The sequence below is a fragment of the Pocillopora verrucosa genome, chromosome 6 (assembly GCF_036669915.1).
Source record: "Pocillopora verrucosa isolate sample1 chromosome 6, ASM3666991v2, whole genome shotgun sequence".
NCBI classification, from domain to species: Eukaryota; Metazoa; Cnidaria; class Anthozoa; order Scleractinia; family Pocilloporidae; genus Pocillopora; species Pocillopora verrucosa.
The window spans coordinates 19,036,592-19,058,794 of record NC_089317.1 but is presented as its reverse complement, the minus strand read 5'-3'; the positions used below and the strand labels follow the sequence as shown (position 1 = coordinate 19,058,794).

Sequence of the window (22,203 nt, the reverse complement as noted above, 5' to 3'; positions counted from 1 at the left end):
TCGCATGAGTGACCAAGACAAAATTTCTCCTTACAGTATCAATATAATATCAACCAGACAAGTGATGAGAATAACGAAAAAATATCAGTAAGGGGAATAAAAGTGGATCCAATACCAAATTCTCCAAACAAACATCACAAGAACTGCATGGGAGACAGCAAGGATAATTACTAATGAGATCTTGGGAGTTAAAGAGTTAAAGAAATTGAGGAAGGACGGGGGACGCTTTTTCGAGATCGGCGCTTTTTTGACATTATGGTCTAAGGGGTGGACGCTTAGTCAGGGGAGGGGGCTTATCATCACGTGGGCGCTTATTAGAGGAAGATCACCGATGTACCCTTTCGTCATTCCCTCCATCGATTCCTGCATCCTTTTAGCCATTCTTTTTTTTTCCTATTTTTGTAGTCCACAAAAAGTGACGAGGGAGCTTTAGATACATAGACACATCGTCGACGTCGTTGTTTCTTTAATTCCCTATGTATTGCCCTTTTAGAAGACAAATCTTAAAGGTTAAAATCGATTGACTAAATTTCGTGGTTGTTATAATTGACATCCTAGGAACTTTTGAATCCCCCACCGTAAATGAAAAGGCAAAGGCGTACCTTTAAGAAGCCTCTGCATTCATCTGCTTCGTCAGTGGTGTATATAACGGAGGAATGCATGGAGACAAGGTAATTTTGTACGGTCTAACAAAAGATTTTAAAAAATATATACAAACAAACAAAAAAAGAAAAAACTCGCATGTTGTGGAACTTTCCCAAAAGGTTCAACTTTACAGGCAGGGGGGAGTTATTTTTGCTTTTTTTGTTAACCCATTCAATCGCAAGATCTCATTGGTAATTCTCCTTCAAGTTAATGTCGGCCATACTATTCTTATGATGTTATATAGTTCAGAGAATTTGGTATTGGATCAACTAATAATCCCATAATTGATATTTTTCTTTATTCTCGTCACCTACCTGCTTGATATTGTATTGATATTGTGAGGAGAAATTCTGTCTTGGTCACTTGTGGGAGTGAAAGGGCTAATATGATTTAATGGTTGCTGTCGAGAAGTAATTTTTTGCAGTTGCACTTCAGTGATCGTTGTTGTCTAGAAGAGGTGGTTGTTGTCAAGATTTTAGAACAAGATTAATTGAAGGAGCCATCCTCGGGACAAAAGGTACAGAAGGGTGTGTATCGTATAAAGGTCGACCATTGCTCGAGGTTCATCCGAAGGCACAACTCATGTTTCTTTTAACTGTTTGTGATCAGGTATAAAAAATAAATCGCATACGCCAAACAGATCAGTGCATTTCTGCACCAACGAATGAAGTCTTCGTCAACTTGTCCTCTTTTGATTTTAACCAAGTTGGATCAAGTACTGCCACAAGGGGCTTACAAGCTTAAGAGTTGCATTATAAAGGATCTCACAGAGCGTTGGCCCGGTGAGGACCCGGAGTAACAAATCATTTAGATTTCATCAAGCAATGAGAGCAACGCACAAATCCTCGGAGAAACTTCTAATGATGCTACATGCGCTTCACTGATAAATGGTATTTCATCCATGGTTTTAAAAGGCAGTTAAACAAACTTGGAGAAGCAATGGAGGTAATTTGTCTCAGACTGCTAAAGGCTTTTCTGAATGTCCGTTAGGGGTTCAAACTAAGTAAACTTTGCGAAATTTCCGCCCTTCCCCGATGCTAATCAGATTGTAGAATATGGAGTCAAAGAAATTGCGAGAAAGAGTCCTGAGTAAAATGTAATGAAGGGTTTGGAACCTATGTTCCCTTACTACCAAATAAGCAACGAAGCCACATGTTTGGGAGGGGCAAATTTAGGGAGTTTCGCGGAGTCATTCTCAAATGAGGAATTTAATTGCAGATAAATTAAAAAAGTAAATAATGTCTCCCAAGTGAACTGCAGTTAAAGAAATTGCAAAGAATAACTTCGAATTGGTTATTTGTTAATTGATTTACAGGTCAAAAGGTGATTTACACAATTAGTTTGTAGTTACAGGCTTTGCTGAATTTCTGTTGTTCGCGCTAACTCGTGATGTTCTATTTTTCAGCTGCTTTACTACCTTCTTTCACATATGGCCTATCGCAACTCTACGCGATCTTTCTGTAGTAGAGGTGATGAATTTTGTGACTGAAAGTCAGCAGTGCACGGTAGACAAAAAGCTGAACTCGACAATCAAGGCCTCAGCTGCCCGGGAATTGTCCAAATTCCTCAACTCCCCAGAACCTCAGCAATATTTTACTTCGTGGTCATTAGACAATGTATCAGGCGTCGGGGAATTGGAAAGTGACAGAGGAAAATATAAAAAAAAGCATCAGTGAAACGACTTCAGGAGAAGATCGAAGATTGGGAGATACAGATCATTGTTTTCTCAGAATCTCTCACTTTACTGACACAGAACCTGTTACGGTATTCCAAATGAGTTGAGCGACAGAATCAAAATGTCCAGAACTCACTTAAAGCGGATAGTGTAGCCAGCTCATCATCAACTTATCCAGCTTGAGAGAGATAGTCATTATCAGAGTCGCGGGTCCTATCTGGGTTCCCGTTGCTCCGGTAAATGGAACTATGGCTGCCAAAGAAAGGCTAGATAATCGGAGTTAAAAAAAAAAAGTAAAAGATAGACAAGTGCAAGTTCATGGCGGAAGCCTCTCAAGAATATCTTACAAAGATGGCTGACAGACAACAAGTTATGTCCCTCGTCGAGGAAGAGTTTAAAACTGAAAAATTCTTGTTACAGCAGAAACGCTTACAGCAAGATGTTAGAGATTTATACATGAAAACTTCAGATTTAAGAGGAAAGATGGCCGACTTTGGCATCAAAGAAGCAGGTACCATGGACATCAATTGCGAGGACTTAGAATGGAAAGATGACCGAGGATCACCTCTCGGAAGTGGCTCTTTTGCTTCCGTTTATCGAGGAACCTCAAAGCTGCATGAGGAAGAGAAGCCCGTTGACGAAGCACTGAAAGCGTGAAAAAAGGCGCTGACTAGTGGCAGTGCAATAAGCTTCCTTTCTAAAACAGACACCCTAAGGTTAGCTTATGCAGTTTTACAGTTTTGTTTTTTTCTTTGTTCATTGCTATGTTTAGTTCACCTTTACAATCTAATGGCCTTCACTGAGCACGAACTTGACACTCACCTAGTTCGCTGGCGAACTCACCCAGGATGTCAGCAAAAGGGACGGCGGAGCTTATTTTGATTCAATTGAGGAGGCTTGAAAACGAGCGCCGGGGACGCTAGTTTGTAGAGGATCTGGGGCCGATTTCCTCCACAAATTTTGAAATACATTCCTCCTACGTACGTCATACAAAAAACAAAATAAAACAAGGGGCTAAAGTTGTTGTCGACTTCTGCTCACCCAAGTTTTCTGCGAATCCACTTGAGTTGCGGGCGAACTCACCTACGCTGTAAAAGAAAGTTGTAAACAAACCACTGACTCGGGTTGCGTGCGAAATCACTTAAAGATGTTACTGAAGTAACCTGACTTGCTACCGAGTTAACTTTGGTTGCCAGCAGACTCACTTATCCTAATTTGTTGGCGACTGAACCAACCTAACTTGTTAGCGAACCAAACTTAGTTGTCAGCAAACTTGGCTACTTGTTAACAAACCAACCTAAGTTGTTAGCGAACTAATCTGAGGTAATGGCGAACTCATCTGTAAGTTGTTAGCGGGCCCAACTAACTCGCTACCGCACCAAACTGAGTTATGAGCTCACCTATTTTAAGTTGTTTGCCTGCAAACCTAAGTTGGTGGCGAACAAAGCAAAGTTGAATTTTTAACGCACCATCTTGAGTTGTAAGCGAACTCACTTAAGACTTAATTGACCGAACCAACTTGTGACGTTAACGAACTAGCTTAGGACTTCAAACGAAGTAATTGTGGGTCGGTTCCCAGAGTTATGGTTGGCTAATTCCTTAAGGTCTGGTAATTCGATTTCCCTGATGCTTTCTAACGGAAAGTGAAGAGTTCTGAGTTCCTCCCAGTGTGACCATTGTACTCTCCTTTTCGTAAAGTATTTTTACGGGTGTCATGTGTAGAGGTAATGAGCTACCGAGACTGGGACGACCAGCAAACAATTATTTCAGAGCTCGATTTCTTATTGTGCCTTTTTTAGGAAGCTCATTCATCCCCTCATTGTAAAGATGTACGGCGCAACACTTCTGAAGGAGAAGGGTGAATTGAGACCAATCCTTGTCATGGAGCTCTGCAGGGAGAACTTGATGAAGCACATTTTCCGAAATCAGGACAATGTATCTGATCTCTCTACAAAAACTTCGGCTGCAAAAAACGTGATAGGATGAGGAAAAGACATTACCAAAGCTTTGGAATTCATACATGAACTAATCCATAATAAGGGCATTATTCACAGAGATCTCAAACTGGAAATACATTGGTATGTAGGAGATAATTCAATGCGTGCACAGTGATTGAGTTCAAGGGTTCTTTCGTCCTCACACAACAGGACAATAGAAATAGCCTCTGTTGAATAGATGCCGTAATCACGATTTTTATCTATGTCAATGATAGGTAGGTGGGTGAGTGGCTGGATGGATTGATGGACTTGGATTCTGATGGACTCGGAATCTGAGTCTTACAGTCTCGCACTATGCACGACAGACTAGTCACCTCATACAATAACTTCTTTTATAAAGGGGGTAAGGTTCTAAAGAAACTGTGGTGCTGCGTGAGTGAGAGAGTAAACCAGGGTAATTTAGTGTTATCAACTGAGTTGATAACGTAAATTGGCCACCCTAAAGAGTTATAAGGCTGACGTTTTAGCCCTTCGTCAGAGCGATTGACGAAGGGCTAAGTCCACCGATGCAGCAGCACAGTTTCTTTAGACACTTACCCCCTTTATTCATTTGTCTTTTAATTGCTGCGACCAGTAACTCTTGCCTCAGAATTTTTCAATGCAGTCGCTCTGACGAAGGGCTAACGCTCGAACGTCGGCCTTTTAACTCTTTACGGTGGCCAATTTAGGTTATAAACTCAGTTGAAAACACTCAATTACCCTGGTTTACTCTCCCACTCACGCAGCATACCAAAGAAATGAATACTTGTATATGTCATTCGTTACATTTGAGCAAGAAATGAAAAATGAAAATAGTTACTCGCACTATGGCCCTCGGCCCTTTTTCAATTAGCTCCATTCCTAGCCAAAGGGACGAGGAGGCGATCTCACCCTGACAACCAAACGACATGACGTACTGTGCTTTACAGGCATGAAACTTCTGTGACGATCCACGTGGTACAGGGTTCCAACAAGGGAATATAGACTGTTTATACTCTGCTTGTTCTAATCAGTAAAAGAAATGACATTACGAATGAATAAAGTAAACAAAAACACAAGTCAGCAACGATAAAGAGAGAAGACAAGCAAAACTTGAGCGCCATCAGAGTCTCGCCTTGAAATATCAATTTGCCTAACCTCAATTTTTGATTTTCTCGATTTTTGGTATATAACGCTCCTCTTTGACAAACATTATAAAAAGACTAGCATTGATTGTAATCAACAAAACGTAATTCCCTGTAACTTTCTCTATGTACCTATATCTATATTTGAATAATTCTTCTCGAAATTTACCTATTGCGTGACTAGTCACGCTGACTGCCAGAAAAGCTCAGACAATGCCGACAGTGACAGGGATCTGTGTCAATGCACTACAGTAATCAGACCCCCTGTGTAAATTGGACTGTGATAAATGAAACAAAGGTTTAGGTTTTTCCTTTTTCGCAATTCTAAAAGCTTTCTTAATCTTGAAACTGATGAAAATTTGATCATAACCGTTCAAGTTATCGATTTGCAACATGAGTGCATTACTAGACATTGACAAGATCGACGACATCATGGAGATGGCAAACACAATGGCGACACTTAAAATTCCGTCCAAAGGGCTGAAAACGTTGGACCAAATGAAAGCAAAAGTGAAAGAGACACTCCAGTCGTCAAAGAAGAAGTCAAGTTGGACGGCAAAGGAGGTGAGAACCCTACTATATCTTTTTAAAATATGGACAACCAGCAAACTCAATTTATAAACGACATTTTCAGCACAATGGCGGATTATCTTGATGTGACCTTTAATAAATGGTAGACGCAGACCATATCGTGAAATTCAGTAACGAATTGTTGAACAATCTCTTCATACTAACTGAGTCATCGTTTGCGATTTTATCCCATGGCGATCCATTCAATGATGGCATCTCAGTAATGATTAGTACTTGAAGAAACCTTATTCTCGTGGACGGAAGTCGTTGCACTCGTCATTCACTCGCCAAATGTTTCTCTAAGTTCACAGTACGTAGAGCAATCTAAAAGGCAGCTAATTACTTATTGATACTTCCATAAACGATTCTTACAACTGGGTGTCAGCAAAATGATTAAAAATACGAAATTGGAAAGTTTTGCTTCTACTGTAAGAGTTTATTATGCATACCGCTGTCGTTAATTTAGTAGGCTTCGTTGAGCAACGATCGTGCTTTGAGGGTTCAAGTTGATAATACGGCTCCTAGAACATCGAGGATTGAAACATTTTGGAGAAATCTACTTCAATTCTGCTTTTTCCTATCGCTTTGTGGTTGTAGTTCGAAAACATGTTAACCATTTGGGAAAATGTTGACGATTGTATCAGGTTTACATTTCTTCATTTTCTTAGAAATGCTTGCATAATTTCTGTAAAATAAATGATCACGGACTTAAAGCCTGGAGTGAGCCGGTCAAAGGAAGCCACAGATGCGTTATACTATTCGTAATCGTCAGCGAAGAGTTGTAGTCCTTTCATGCTATGGCTAAACATCAAAAATTGTTTTTGTTCACACAATACATGCATATTTACCAAAGTAATCATGGGTAACGTACCGCAAACAATAGCTATCGATGGTTGCATTGCGGCAGCTTTTGAGCTTAAACCAGCCTAATGAGTCTATTCCCTAAATTAAGCTGCGCTCAGAACAGCGATGTGTATCTAAAAGTGATGTTACTAGTTATAAGGATTTCCAAAATGACTGTAAAACGGTTAAATTAACCAATTAGGCTGAAAAGTAATAATTAATTTACACAGGCGAATGTTGATGCACAGCATTTGTTTCATTTTGTGCCATTTATCAGGCCTTTTCAGTGTTGACGGAGGCAAAGAAAGAAGACGAGAGAAAACGAGCAACCTTGCTCGGTTTCTACGAGCGCACAGATGATTGCTTGCAAAGTATGGATGGAAAAGTTCATAACCTTTTAGAACAGAACATCGGGAACCTCAAGGAAAAAATCGCTTCCCACAAACAAAATCTGCTGAAAAAGGAGTACATTGTTCTTGTTGCAGGTTTGTTATAAATAAATAGTTTGACCGCCACTGCTTTGAAATTTTAGTTTCACCAACTTCCTCAACCAATAGACTTAAATTCAAAACTGACAAAGAAAAGAAGGCTTCATTCAGCTATTCTACTAATCCAACCTCAGCTAATTAGAAAGCTAGTGATCGAGCCATGAAGTAGAATAAAACTATATTTCTTTTAGGGTATTACATTCAGTATATTTCATCCTCTCTTAATTGAGCTTTCGTGTAATATACTCCCTTAAGTTATATTTACCCTTAATACCTTAAGATCAGTTTGCATATTCCCCATACTGTTCTCTATACATTTCCTAAGGTACTGACAAGGAGACTTTGTTTAACAAACATGGGCTCCTTTACTTGATGATCATTTCCCTAGTTCCCATGACCTGAATATGTGAGTCAGAGGTGATCTTGTAAGGAGAAATTAGATGCTTGTCACTCTTAGTGGTTAAAGGGTTTATAAAGGGAACTTTATCCCTAATATCTTCCAATCAAACTTGACAGTCACACGAACACTTTTTTAATTCTACGGAAACCCTGAATCTCACAACATTTAACTTTTATTGATGGACTAAAGACCACTCATTCAATTATCAAATTTGCTACATGGTTCTTGTATGTTGTAAGGGGCTCCACTGACCTGTCCTTTCATCTCACGACTTTTCCCAAACATCCTACTCTTAGTACACAGGCCCCCCCCCATTCAAACCAGGTTGCAGCTGAACTTGGCCAGCCTGGCTGATAATTAAGTACAACACACTTATGAAAAAATGAGTGGACAAAGTGGCAATCTGCTGGTGCAGACCAACTAAAACTATTTATTGATGGTTCCTTTAGCGGAAGTCTGTCTTTTGAACGTGGCACATAATATGGCCAACCTCGAGCTGCTATCTGGGTGAAAGCTATTTAATTGTGGACAGCAAGAGGAATAGTTTTTTTTTATGAAAACGAATTAGAAAAAGAAGGGGGAATGGTGTTTTGTTTGGGATTTCTGGTGGAAATGACCGGGGAAGTAGATTCTCTTGTTCGACGTAACTTAAGTAGAATCGACCCATTCTTAACATGTTTTTTTTTCGTTCCTCTCTCTCTATTTTCACCTGTTTATACTTACAGGCGAAACAAGTTCAGGAAAGAGTACTTTGTTAAATCTTATCCTTGGAGAGCAGCTTCTTCCTTACTCCGTTCTGAGTACCACATCCACCATCTGTGAACTAAGATATGGAGATATACCAAAGCTGGTGGTGCACTTTAAAAACAAAGAATTAGGGGATACCACAAAGACTGTCGTCTTAGACGAGCCATCTGAAGCCTCCGAGCAGAGTTACCTTCAACAGATTTCCAAATTCGTCCACCTAAAGACTGACAGAGAAAAGGGCTCAGATTACGAAAAGATTGAGTTGTTTTGGCCACACAATCTGTTGAAGGTTAGACATGAGCAAGCTCAGTAATTATTCGGTCTCTAAGAATTGACCTTAAGAAACATATTGTCGATGTCAACAAGCTTAAGAATGTTCCTGCATTAATGTATTTTACGATTTATAACTGTCTTTTATATTCCTTTATAACTGAAATTGATATAAGGGATGTTAGAGAAATTTAGTCTCCAAATTCCTAACTTTTCCCAAATCATTTGCCATTCTGCAAAGTAACTCCTAGCACACGTTGTTATTTGGAATTTTACTTGGTTTTTGTCGCTATTTTGTCATAAGAACTGATTGTTGGCATCTCAGTTGGTTGTTGACATCTCAAATGAATAGTTACACACATCTCTTTTGATGTATCACTAATAATTGAGTGACAGCAGTATCGACTGAAAGTCACGTCCGACTAAATTCTGATGACAAATTCGGCTAAGGATGTCAAAATGTCACTTAAAAGGAACAGATATAGAGGACGTTAGATTGAGAGTTGAGAATAATCCGGACTTAATCTCGCTCTGTGATTGGTCCAGAAAACTCATGCCAATTCAGTAACTAATCACATTCAAAATTTAAACCAATCGCAACTGACTTGCGTTTTCCCTTGAAAAGAGTTGTTCACTTGTTTTTTCTTTGGGTTCTCTGATTGATTGTTGTGATTACTTTGAGTTTGGTCTTATGACAACCAATCGAAACGCACTCTAGAGAGGGATCCCTAAGGTCAAAGGTCAAATCGCATGTGTGATCTGCGGATTATGAAATGAAAATGAAAGGGATCTTCGCAGTAATGAACACTTCTTAACCAGTAGTGAAAATATGGTATCAAAAGAATTTAGGTCTGTACAGAGCGTGAAATTAATTTTTCTCTGATAGCCACTTCGCTCCTAAATTTTTCAAAGTGGTAGCCAATTCAAAAAAAGTCGGTCGCCATTTTTAAAGACAAACAAAACCTTTTTTTAACGATGTCAGCGTTCTAGATAGACCCTCCAAAATAAAGTTTGGTGAAAGATCTCTAACGTGCTACAAAGTTCTAGATAGACCCTCCAAAATAAAGTTAGGTGAAAGATCTCTAACGTGCTACAAATTGGACACTAGGATGGATGAATTACAACCCTCAAGGTCACCCAAGTTCAAGATGGTGTCTAGTCATCGATTTAAATGCATGTGCTGCGTTTTGGAAACAAACTTAATGAGGAAGTTTGCAGCGGCTTTATCTTTGCAAATCCTTTTAATTCACTTTATCTCTAATTAAGGTTATGATGAAGCATTCTAGTCGCCATTTTGGCGACTAATTTTCAGGATTTGTTCGCCAAAGTGAAAAATTAAGTCCCAGTGGCGCCTGTATTAGGCGCAATTTCACGCCTTGCTGTATGGGATTTGAAGATCGAAGCAAAGATCGCTTTCGTATTCAATATTTTGTTAGTGACATCTCATATTTTACGTGTCTTTTAGGAAAATATCGTAATAGTCGACAGTCCAGGAATTGGCGAATCTACCATCATGGATGACATTGTAAAGGAGTACCTTCCAGAAGCTTTCGCATTTATTTACGTCATCAACAGTGAAAACGCCGGTGGAATACAGCGAGATAGGGTAAGGCACTTTAAAATGCGAAATGCCCTTTCATTGCAAAAATAATTAAAGGAAAAATGTGCTGCAAGACTCTTATAATTTTTTTAATCCTCTATTTTAAAGATGTGTAAGACTAACTTAACTGTTCAAAACTTTTCGTCAAATGAGCTAGAAAAAGGAACATAACGAACGTGAGTTGCTCCTGTAGAGCGGTTACGCGAGGCATGAAAGCCTTTAGAAAAAGGTAATGCCTAAACTAGCCAAAAAGAGTTGACAAATAGCTAATTCTGTGTCCTTGCCTTCAGGTAGAAAAGCTTATCGAACACGCCAGACAGATATCTCTTGACAAACAAAGGGAATCTTCCTCAAATTGTGCCCTATTCGTTTGCAACAAGTGGGACCAGGTGCCGTCAAAAGAATCTGACGAAGTTAAGAACTATGTAGTGACGAAGCTCACGCAGTGCTGGCCTTCTTTAGATCCAGAATCTCAGATCATTTATATGTCAGCAAAAGAAGCCAGTGAAGCTCAGAAGCTTGGAGTGGTCACGGAGGAGTTTGCTGAACTAATGAATGGTATCAAGTCCATGGTGTTGAAAAGTATTGAAGCAAGACTACAGATTCAGTGGAGGTAAATTGCTTTAAATCCTTAGCGACAAAATTATTATTCAAGAAGTTGCATCTCAGTTGAAAATGTCGTTTTAGTTCTAAGAATTGGAATGAAAAATATCCTTATTTTGATTGGCTGCGCGAAATGTATTTTTCAGGCAACAAAAGGCATAAGCCAAGGTAATAAAGTGCATAAAATGTTAACTCAGTGCGAAAAAAGCAAGAAACTCTTCAGCCTGGCTTTGCATGAATAAATATAGTGACGAAGTATAAAAGACAATTGAAAAAAATTCCTTTATTCTCAGGTGGCTTGACTATCTTCTTGCACGTATGGCCCTCCACACGAAAGCGTTCATTCGTAATTCGTCCGAAGATCGTAAAAATGTGATAGATAGAATGAAGTTTATCACTGACCGCCTCCAAAGTATTGAGAGGCAGCAAGGTACAGTAAGCAAAGAGCTGCAGTCATACCTCGAAAACAAGACAGACCACGCTGTGAGTACACTGTCCAGATACCTTAAGTCTTCAGAAGTTATTGAGCAGTTTTCTTTGTGGACATTAGATGACGTTCCAAATACTGAAGAAAGCTGGGAACTGACAAAGAATTACATCCAAAAGGCGCTGATGAGGCGGCTTCAAGAAAAGATAGAGGAATGGGAAGAAAAGAACCATATCTTTTCCGATGCTCGCGCCTCTTTGATTCAATACTTTCAGGAGAGGTTCAGCTACGTCGAAGGTCAACTTCGGATGCTGGAGGGCTCTGTCCTAGCCGGAGATGCTGTCGGCTCAGGAAGTGACCCGCTGGCATCGGATGACTTTAGCGTCGCCGAAAAAGTCATCATCGGGGTCACAAGTCCAATTTGGGTTCCAGTTGGCCTGGTTGTCCTGGTGGTCAGTGTCCCGGTAGTTGGCGCCATAGCAGTTAAGGAGAAGTTGGAAAACTGGAATAAAATAAGACAGTACAACAAAGACAAGTGTGCCTTTATGGCGAAAGCTTCCCAAGAATATCTGAATGAAGCAGCTGAAGAACAGCATCTAAAGTCGTACGTGATGGAACAGCTTAAAGAAGCTGAGGTTTGTCTCAAGCAGGTCTTAGAACGGATCCCTCAGCTCATAGAAGAGGACAAAATGTTGTGTCAACAATTGAGAGATGAGAACCGTTCTAAGAAAGAAGTAGAAGATTTCTACCAACCGCTACACGAGCGGAGTGTAAAAATAAGGGATGAGATGGCCCTGTTTGGCATTAAAGAGGTTCGCACCATGGACATCAGTTGCGACGATTTGGAGTGGCAAGACTATGCACCTCTTGGAAAAGGAGCATTTGCTGCTGTTTATCGAGGAAAATTGAAGATGCGAGGAAAGGATAAACCTGTAGATGTTGCTGTGAAAGTGTGGAACGAGGAGCTCAACGAAGATACTGCTAGTGACATTCTTTCTGAATCAGAGATACTCAGGTTGGTTTTATTATTTTATGGATCTTGAAATGTTATATTGTTTATGAAAGAAGACCCAACCTACCTAAAACCTTGGGGAAGCACTAAATATATTCTGGCCGGTAGCCAATGAGATAATTTCTTAATCGTAAAATTCTTTTCTGTCCATGGATCTCATCGTAATAAGGGGATTTCTTTTAATTACAGGATATTTTTTTGACGCTTTCAGAACACCCAGAATCTAGGCACAGAATTTAAGGCACATCGGGATATTAATTAGAAAAACCTTTACGGGGAGACATATCACCATTCATTTTCCCAACAATTCATCACCCTTACAACTCTTAAGTTGGACTAGTGTCTTATTGCTCCTTACATCATCACCGCTGAATCAAGCATAAGGTCATGAAAATAAGGGAAATGATTACCAATAGAAGAACTCTTGATTGATAATCAAAATTTTCTTGTCAGTATTAGAAAATGTTTGGATGACAGCATAGAGAATAAGCATACTGTTTTATGATTGTAAGTTGTTTTACGGTACATTTTTTTATGTAGGAAACTGAATTATCCCTTTATTGTAAAGTTCTATGGTACAGCACTGCACAAGGAAGGGGAGCGGCTGAAAGCAATACTGGTGATGGAGCTCTGCAAGGAAAACTTGAGGCACATTTTTCGGCATGAAGATAATATACCTGGAAAGTCATCAACTGCTACAGCTACGAGAGATGTGATTGGATGGGCAAAAGATATCGCCAATGCATTGGAATACATCCACAGACAAGGTATCGTTCACAGAGATCTCAAGCTGGAAAATATATTGGTGAGTTAAAAATTGGGACTAACGGTTATCGTGACTATTTATAATTATAATCATCTTCTTCCTTCGAGACTCATCTCGCACTTCATCGAATTCTAATTCGCTTGCTTTCACCCAGTTTTCCTGCTTTCCACGTGGGATACCTGTGGCAGACCACGCTATAAATTGGCTTGAGGGTCGTTGTAGTCAGATGTAGAAATTACCCGCGTGTTTCTGCTTCTCAATGAAATTGGCTGGGGTTGGATGGGCGACCGTACATGATATCCTGTGTTGTCTAGTTTGCGATTTAATTCCTGTACATTGAAGGATGAGCATTAAATTCATTGTTTTCCACGTAAAACCAGTGTGAATGAAGATAACGACTAACGTATCCCAAGTTAACACCTCCAGGCGTCTCGTTCTCACTATGTCTTGCCTTCTTTTAAGAGGTCTCGTCTGTTTCGGGTTCCACTTGGAGAAACCTTCAGTATTGTAATCCCTCGGTTTCTACAGGACAATTTTTCTTAATGGAAATCACAAGCGGTTAAAATGTTTATCGTGTTATCGAAAACTAACATAAACAAAACTGACTCGACTTAGAGGAGTTAAAAATTTGTATTAAAACTGGTTATGATGCGTTTCAAGGATATTTTGAAAATAGAGACAGATTTTAAAAAAAAATTTAATAACAGCGCCTGATTCATCTCTGTTCGGCCTTTCCTGACGACTACCCTTTTTTAATATGACTTAATTTTTTAACAGTCGAAATTTTTTGACTTTGGTATTAGAAATATATCAATTTCCATGGAATTTATCTAATTTTCCCACAGCTGTCGCAAGAAAATATTGTCAAAGTAGCCGATGTCGGTGTTTCTAAAGAGGCCAAAGCGATCACGGGTACCATGGTGGGAACTCCTTTGTATCTCGCTCCTGAAGTGATCAAGTCCCGTTTGTACGATTACAAAGCAGACATCTACAGCTTCGGTATAATGCTCTGGGAGATGTGGTATGGTATCAGAGCCCTTCTTGACGTGGGAGGAAATGTGCATGAGTTTTTTGAAAAAGTTGGTGAGGGTGTAAGACCTAAACATGTCCGAGGCTCGAAAAAGCCTCCACCTTGTTGGCACGAGCTTATGCAGCGTTGCTGGGACGAAAAACCTGATAATCGACCAGATGCGAGCGAGTGTTACGAGAAGTTGGCTGAGCTCTATCAGGAATTTGGCGCACCATCCTCATAAACACTGGTTATTAGGCAACCACCTTGAACGTATTTACTTTTCAAGTGAAGACTGTTTTGGAGCAATAGTGATTCAGAGTGTTTTAAGATATCCCATATGACTGTTATAAAAAGTAGGTTAGCCTCACCCCCGCCAATTTTTTCTTGGTCCGTACATCATAGAAACCTATTCTGGTCTTAATCAGTGCTGATGCTAAGGACTTCTATCGAGATCAGTGTCATTTTGGATGATTCAGGAAAGGCTTAATTAAGCGCACAGGTGTAGGTGGCTCCTTTGTTGTTCGTCTGTCAAATGATCTTCTGTTACGGTACAGGGTTGTCAGCCCACTGCCCTTCCCTAAACCTAAAAGTGGCTTCGTTAGGGATGAAAATTAAAGCAAGAAGTGTATGAAATACATAGATACTTACGCAGTGAGTTGACGGAATGTAGGAGCGGTGTATGGTAGGTCCCTAAGTCTCTGCAGGATGATTGTTGAAATATGTATACTATTCTTGTGTCCTGGTACTCTTAGACCCTCAGACCTTGCAAGCGAAAAAGAGACTCGAAAAAGTCTTAATCAAGAAAGAGAGAGAGATAAAGAGATAGGCGACCGTTCTCTTATATTAAAATGGCACAGTCCAGTCATATTGTCATAGTATCGTTAACTGGAACAAACATACAACAGTTTCAATGATTTGGTAGATTTCTTTTAATAAGAGTTGGTTACCATGTGTATCAATCTCTTCACAACTTATTGTTTTGGGGCGTTTGTCAAATAGTTGACTTGTTACTATTTTGAACGAAGAACAACAAGAATATTCTAAAGGCAAATGTTCTTTCAGCTTGTATGAAAGCTTTTTGCCGGATTTTAGAGTTAGTTTTACCATCTGGTTAAGACACTTGTGATCGTTTACTCCTAGAAGATTTCGTAGAGAGCATTCTGCTTTTTTAAATATTAAGACTAAACATAATGCTGGAAGGTCAGATATCACATATCTACGTCTAAAGAAATCACAGAGATGGAGTTGTAAGCACAATCAAAGTGCTCTGTGACCTTGTGTGAAAAGTGAAATTTACTGTCTATCTTTGTAAATATTGGAAAATCAAGGCAATACTGTCTTAATGAAAACATTAAGGATCCCCTCTTTATCAAATGAGACAAACGGGAACGAGTTTTGATATAACTAAGCCCATACTGCCACCGTCATTTTGGATTTCCGCCTGGGTAGATTTTGGTCACGTGCTAAGCAACGCGTAATCAAGAATAAGATAGAATCTCATTTCAGGCCTATTTATCAATTTTTTGGAGTATAACTTTTGCATTTCAAATTTTCTTGAAACTTGAAAGAAAATTGTTCTTAAAAATTCACTGAAAATCGGTAGCCAAAATTATTTGTTTAAGTGTTATTTGATTTTCGTGTTAACCTGTAATTTCGTCAGTCGCCGGCACCTTTTGTGGCTTCACACAGAAAAAACACACGATACGGAATGTAATGATCGATTTTGTCCCCAATCTCACGCCATAACAGAAAAAGCTTATGAACACCTGTAAAATCCGAGCGCTTCGGAGTAAGTGATATTTTTAATGAATCTTCAGGTTGTTTTCAAGTTCAAGGATTGTAAATTACAATTTTATGAAAAACGAAGGTTGCTCTCTTATTTCAGTGTAAATCCTCGCACGCCTGACAGTCGCTGGCACCGCTTGTTGAAACCAAAGCGAAAAAAAAATTAAACTCTTTTAAGATTATCATTGGCTTCTTTTTCACCCCACCACTATTCTTAGCAACAAAGGTCGCCATTTCGTTTGTTTATTACTCGCCAAAAACTATCAAATGCACTCAAAAGCCTAAAATTGAAAAAACGTTAACAGGAAGCGACCAATCGAGCGAGCGAGGGAGTGCCATTCTCCACATCATATCTACAACTCACTCTTACGCATGCGCGCAATTCACGAGTTAAAAAGGGTTAAATGACGTGAAAAGAAGTTCCCTTGGAAGGTATTTCAATACTGAGTAGCGTACATTTTCATGACGGAATTGCGTGATAAAACTTGGGAAGAGAAAACAAAGTCCCATAAATATAGTGTCTAATAAAGCTTTTTCACCACCGGTCGCTGGTCTTGTTGTCGGTGGTCTGTCGCTTTAGTGTCAGCCAACTGCCGACAGTTGGCAGACTTTCGGTGGAGGGGAGCTGTTCTTCACAATTACCTAATTATTTGGAGAACCACACAACACGGTGATGTTTACGAGGCGTTCCTTTCCACGTGTAAACCCCATGTGAAATAATTTGCTACTGTCTGAAATGGACAAAAAAATTTAACTCTAGAAATTTTTTAATTTTGTAAAATTAGAAAAAGGCTTCGTTTCTATTTTTTACTTGTAATTCATCTTGATTTAAACCCACCCACTGAAATAGTTGGGGAAATTTCACTTCCATATTTATTTGACTTCCTCTGCTCACTGCATCTTGATTTAACAACTCCGTAAGCCCCTTTCACTTCCTACAGTCCTGCAAGCGCTTTCAGATTGCTGCGATTTTATAGCAATCAGCGATCAACCAATCTCGATATTTTAAAGAGTCCTGCTTTTAAATTTTGTATACTTCTTCTACTTCTACTCTATTGCTCCTCAACTTCGATCCTCTTTGCATGATTTAGCAAAGGGTGAAGGTTGGTATATGATGATAAATTATTTGATATCCATAAAACTCATCATGCAGACTTGATACTAACTTTGTGATATAAACACTACGTGAAAAACGTTACAATAAACTATATTTTAGCTCTGAACCTAGTGAGATTCTCTTCAAATTATCAGAGTTCAAATTGGTGGAAATGTGTCCTGGTAGAGCATGGTCAACCTTTGACGACATGCTGTGGCATCTGGTCTTTTGTCTGCTTCTTCATCCAAGCAACCTTGCATTAGATCTTGCAATGTAGGCGGAGGTTTCTTCCTGTCTTGGTCGACTTGCGTTGGTCTATTACGTTCAGCATCCTCACCATAAACCGCTCTCACGTCTCCCTCTACATCTGTAAGGGCTCTTTTTCCATACCACATCTCCCAGAGCATTATGCCGAAGCTGTAGATATCGGCCTTGCTATCATAAAACCCTGATTTGATCACTTCTGGGGCAATGTAAAAAGTTTCCTTCATTGTTCCTGTAGTCATCTTGGCTCCTCTAGAAACACTGACATTAGCGACCCTGACATCATCTTCATGTGACGGCTGTGAGATAATGCACATAACAAAAGACAGAAGTAGAAGACTCTTTAGGCTTACTAGAAAGCTACATGTGTTTCTCTTTTCTGCTAAGCCTGCGGTGGTTCTCGTCAAATGCAGTATAAATGTAATCGCAGAGTTAGTGAATGTTTGGGCTGTTTTTTTGTCATATGCCACTCTGAAATATGATATGATCCGTGTGCCATTTTTCGTACTTACCATGATGTTTTCCAACTTGAAATCTCTGTGAACAATGCCCTGACTGTGTATAAACTCGAGAGCATTGGCGATGTCTCTCGCCCATCGAATTACACTTCTCGCGGCACCAGGTGTTAAGGACAGACTAGGTATATTGTCCCGATTCTGGAAAATGCGTCCCATCAAGTTTTCTTTGCAAAGTTCCATCACAAGAGTTACTCTCAACCGTTCTTCTTCTCTAATCAGTGCAGCACCATAGAAATTTACGATGAATGGATGATTCAGCTTCCTAGAAAAAATTTAGATTCATGAATTACCTTTAGCCCAATGTCTTTGAGACAATACCACTCTTTCTTTCATCGGTTAATTGTTGCCAAGCTATGATTTCATTTTGTTGTTAAATGTTTTCATTTTGTTTCATTGTTTCAATTTCTTCTTGTAACAAATGTAAACTTTCAAAAAAGTAAAGCCTTGGGTCCAAAAAATTACCTACAAAACAAAATAAAAAGTTACAAAGACAATTGAAACAAGGGAATAAACAAAGGGCTAGAAAAGGATAACAAACCAGCGCAAAAGACATGAAATCTAAAAATGAATTAAGGAAACCAACCTCAGTGTCTCTCTTTCGGAAAGAAAGTCACTTGCATCAAAATTTTCCAGTTCACTATTCCACACTTTCACAGCCACTTCGACGGATTCATCTTTTCCTCGTATTTTTAATGTCCCTAAATGCTTCCCTACCGAGAGGTGAAATTTTATGGATACTTCCTGAATGCCAAAAACGGCCATTTTTCTCCTCAATTGTAAACTTCTCTCATGTATCGGTCTGTAAATATCTAGTTCTTTCTGTGAGCTGCTGTCACTTGTAAGTTTCTGGCACAATAATCTGTCAGCCTTTATGAGCTCGGGAATGCAATTTACAACCTGCTCGAGACAGACTCGAGCCTCCTTAAGCTGTTTGACCACCAAAGACTTCAGGTTCTGTTTTTTAGCCGCTTCAAGTAGGTATTCTAAAGACACTTTTGCCATGAAGCCACATTTGTCGTTTTCGTACTTTCTTATTTTATTCCAATTTCCCAACTTTTCTTTCATAGCCACAACCCCAACTACTGGTACGCTGAGAACGAAGGCAACCACGCCAATTGGAACCCAAATAGGACTTGTGACCCCGATTACTACTTTGCTAGCCACAGAAAATTTCTCAGAAGGCAGACAGTCATTTGCTAGAACAGGCACGTCTTCTGCTATAACGAAGCTTTCCAGGTTTTCAAGTTGTTCCACGACATAGCTGTATCGCTGTTGAAAGTGCTGGATTAGAGAGCCGCGAGCGCCGGAAAAGACTTGTTTACGTTCCTCCCATTCTGCAATAAATTCTTGAAGTCGCTTCGTTAATGCTTCTTGGATGTAAATTTTGGTCACTTCCCATTTCCCCATCGCCCGTGGAGTATCGTCCAACGTCCACGAAGTGAATTTTTGCACAACATCTGAAGATGTGAGATACTTGGACAGTGAGGTGACAGCGCTTTCTGTTTGGTTTTCGAGGTAATCTTGTAGCTCCCTACCAACTGAATTCTCCTTCTCCTCAATGCCACAGAGGCGTTCATTTATCAAAATCATTCTGTCGAAGACTTCCTGACGATCTTTGGATTGGATTAATGAACGCTTTCGTGTGAAACACCATGCGTGAAAGAAGGTGATAAAGCCACCTAAAAATATAATGTAGATTATTTCACTTTATTATTTACTAAAAAAATGGATATAGCTTTGAAAGAACCCTTTGATCGGCCACCCAAACTCGGAATATACTTTGCTATTCACCTCCGAGCTACTCAGGAGTCTCGCACTCCCGAAAATATTGAAATCGTTGCAAGAATAAACGAGTTAAAATCATCTTGTTGTGCCATACTGTCTTATGCTTATGCCCACTTATCGCGGCTTGGAAAACATCCACCATCTGCCACCTCCACCTAGGTAATGGTAGTTAGTTAGTTTTACTCATTAATCAGTACACTGCATTTAGGACGTACCAATAGAGTTGAAAATGACACTTGCGTGTTTTATTGTGTCTCGTAAAGACTCAAGAACGCTTACCTCCATTGGACGAACAGTCTTTCTTTGACGCTTTGCAAGACCATGGACTTGATTCCATTCATCAGTGCAGCGAACTCTTCTGTGATTATTCCAAGTTTGGGCTTCTCTGGCAGTGGTGGAGGACATGTAAATGATCTGAGATTCAGGGTCTACGTTAGGCCAGCAGTGTTTAAGTTTTCTGACGATGTGATCCTTAACCTCATCAGTTTCTTCTGATGGCACTTGGTCCCACTTTTAACAAACGAACAGAGCACAAGCTGATGAAGTTTCTCTGTAGTTTTCAAGAGACACCTGTCTAGCGTGCTCGATTAGCTTTTTCAGCCAGAATAAAAAGTAAAATAGAAGAATTTCTTGCGAAAAAAGGAAAAAAGAACGCCTCTGTAGGTCCTCTCTGTGTGACTCTCTTAAACAAAAAATCTTCAGTGGAGTATTGTCAACAGAAGAATGGAAATCTATCAATATTATCTCCATGATGGTTCGGTTATCAATTGATATCCTCTATGCACAAGAAGGTCGGAGAGGACGCCAAAAAAGGAAGAGTACGGCGAGAGGAACGCGAAAGAGAACAAGAAAAGGCATAAGTAAAAAGTCGAATATCTAGCGGAGAACAACGCGAGAGGGAAAAACAAAGACGCTCCAGAAAACAGACTGAAAAGCGGTCATCAACAAAGAGAAGCGAACCACAAAGGATCCATGAAAGAAGAGGGGGTAAGTCGTGTCTTATCTGGGTTTCCTCTTACGCTGAGGCCCAGAAAAATTAAAACCTTTTCTTAACAATCGTCGTTTTAGATATAATTCAAATCACGTTTTGGTAAAACAATGACTTTAACATTCATCGCTTAAAAACCCTCGTGCCGGTTCATCGCTCGAATAACATTTCAAACTGTTTATATTCTTTAAGTTATTTCTTGTCCTATCGTTTGGAACGTTTATTACAGTCGTGGTGTCAAGGGAAAATAATACATCTTACGGATTTTGTTTTGCCTAGAAAGTTTTCAAATGACAGCGAACGGCATGAGAAAGTTTCTACCTCTTTTTCTCTTCAGTCAACCATAGCAGGATCTACTCTATTCATTTAAAAAAATCGCGCTTTGTCGAATATGTGTTGTTTTGCCCTTAGGACGAAGTGATGACCTTTCCCAAAATTGAAATAAAATGAGATTGAGTCAGCGATTTTCATGTTTACATTAAGTCTGACGCGGTAATTTGATTTTGACAATATTGTCAAGTGAGAACCCCTCAAACATCGGGCCGCAAATGTGTGGTACAAACAAACTCACAGGTAAAATGGAGTTAGTCTTACTGCGGGATAAGTGAATTTCATTATTTGGTTATGGTACTTTTCAGTGCTATGTTTTCATGCTTTCTACTCGATTCGTTTGAACTTCAGGAAATGGTTTCAATTGCCTCACAAAACATGGAGCCACTTTCTCTTCGCTCTACATTGCGAGGCGGACTTACTGATGCTCGGGTTGTGATGAACATGCTTGCGATACGATAGTTCTTTTCCTTATGCTGGAAACTAATGAACCAATCTCTGAAATTGATGGTCATCACATTTTGCAGGAAGCGTCCGAGCTCAGTGATCGGGTTCCTAGCAATTTGAGCTCACAAGCACGCTGGTAAGCACATGTTTAGCGTAAATAATTGTTGTTTACACTTTTCGATTTCTGTAACCTTCTTGGATATTTTCTGTTGAATTGATTGAGTGATAATCTCGGAATTTCATAGGTGATTACGAACGATAAATTCGTATCGGCACCATAATTTCGGGAAGTTTTGTTAACACATTGTCTGTTTACAATTCGCGAACCATTTCTGTAACCTGGATGGATATTTTCTTTTGAATTAATTGAGTCACACCCTTGGAATTTCATCAGTAATAAGGAACGTTAAATTAGGAACGTTAAAACCAAAGCAACAAATGAGGCACATACAGGAAACTATACACGATTGACTCTCAATAAATTGGCCTGGCATAACTTATTGATTATTTTATTATTATTTTGTGGCCCCAAAAGTCCGGCTTATGAGTCTGATGGTACTAAACTTGATATATTTGATACACAAGGCACCTTTCAAGGAGGAAGGTTAGAATAATATTGCTTTTATGACTATATATTGCACCAGGTTTACGCATGTGGGTAATATGCTTCTGCTTTATTTTGTTGTAAGGGGTTTCTTTTTATGTAACATATATCTATTCTTTAATTTCCTCCCAAACCTGCTTGCAAATAATCAAATTTTATGTATGAGAAGATAAAAAAGAAGTGTTGCAGAGCTCTTTTTCCAGACTGAATTCAGGTGAGAACATCAAT

General features: G+C 39.4%; 1 protein-coding gene and 2 pseudogenes across 2 annotated transcripts; 2 read left to right on the top strand and 1 right to left on the bottom strand.

Annotated features, from left to right (window-relative positions):
* The first annotated feature begins 530 nt into the window (after positions 1–530).
* LOC131777575 (uncharacterized) lies at positions 531–4,306 on the top strand (annotated as a pseudogene).
* A 1,348-nt stretch (positions 4,307–5,654) lies between these two features.
* Positions 5,655–15,023, top strand: LOC131777570 (dual serine/threonine and tyrosine protein kinase-like). Of its 2 annotated transcripts, XM_059093876.2 has the most exons (8): positions 5,656–5,984; positions 7,111–7,318; positions 8,447–8,757; positions 10,204–10,344; positions 10,629–10,951; positions 11,235–12,383; positions 12,921–13,185; positions 13,992–15,023. In XM_059093876.2, the coding sequence occupies exons 1-8, from the start codon at positions 5,814–5,816 to the stop codon at positions 14,397–14,399; spliced, it is 2,976 nt and encodes a 991-aa protein (XP_058949859.2). In that variant the 5' UTR covers positions 5,656–5,813; the 3' UTR covers positions 14,400–15,023. The 2 variants fall into 2 exon arrangements, with proteins under 2 accessions (XP_066024226.1, XP_058949859.2); XM_066168129.1 differs by lacking the exon at positions 13,992–15,023 and having other exon boundaries at positions 5,655–5,984; positions 12,949–13,124.
* Positions 15,024–17,197: 2,174 nt separating this feature from the next.
* LOC131777574 (uncharacterized) lies at positions 17,198–20,356 on the bottom strand (annotated as a pseudogene).
* Positions 20,357–22,203: the final 1,847 nt, after the last annotated feature.

Excerpts from the sequence above, each read along its gene's own strand:
- LOC131777570 (XM_059093876.2), top strand. The coding sequence starts at position 5,814 with ATGAGTGCATTACTAGACATTGACAAGATCGACGACATCATGGAGATG. Across the intron at positions 12,384-12,920 it reads TCTGAATCAGAGATACTCAG|GAAACTGAATTATCCCTTTA; the intron begins GTTGGTTTTATT and ends TTTTTTATGTAG. Across the intron at positions 13,186-13,991 it reads TCAAGCTGGAAAATATATTG|CTGTCGCAAGAAAATATTGT; the intron begins GTGAGTTAAAAA and ends ATTTTCCCACAG.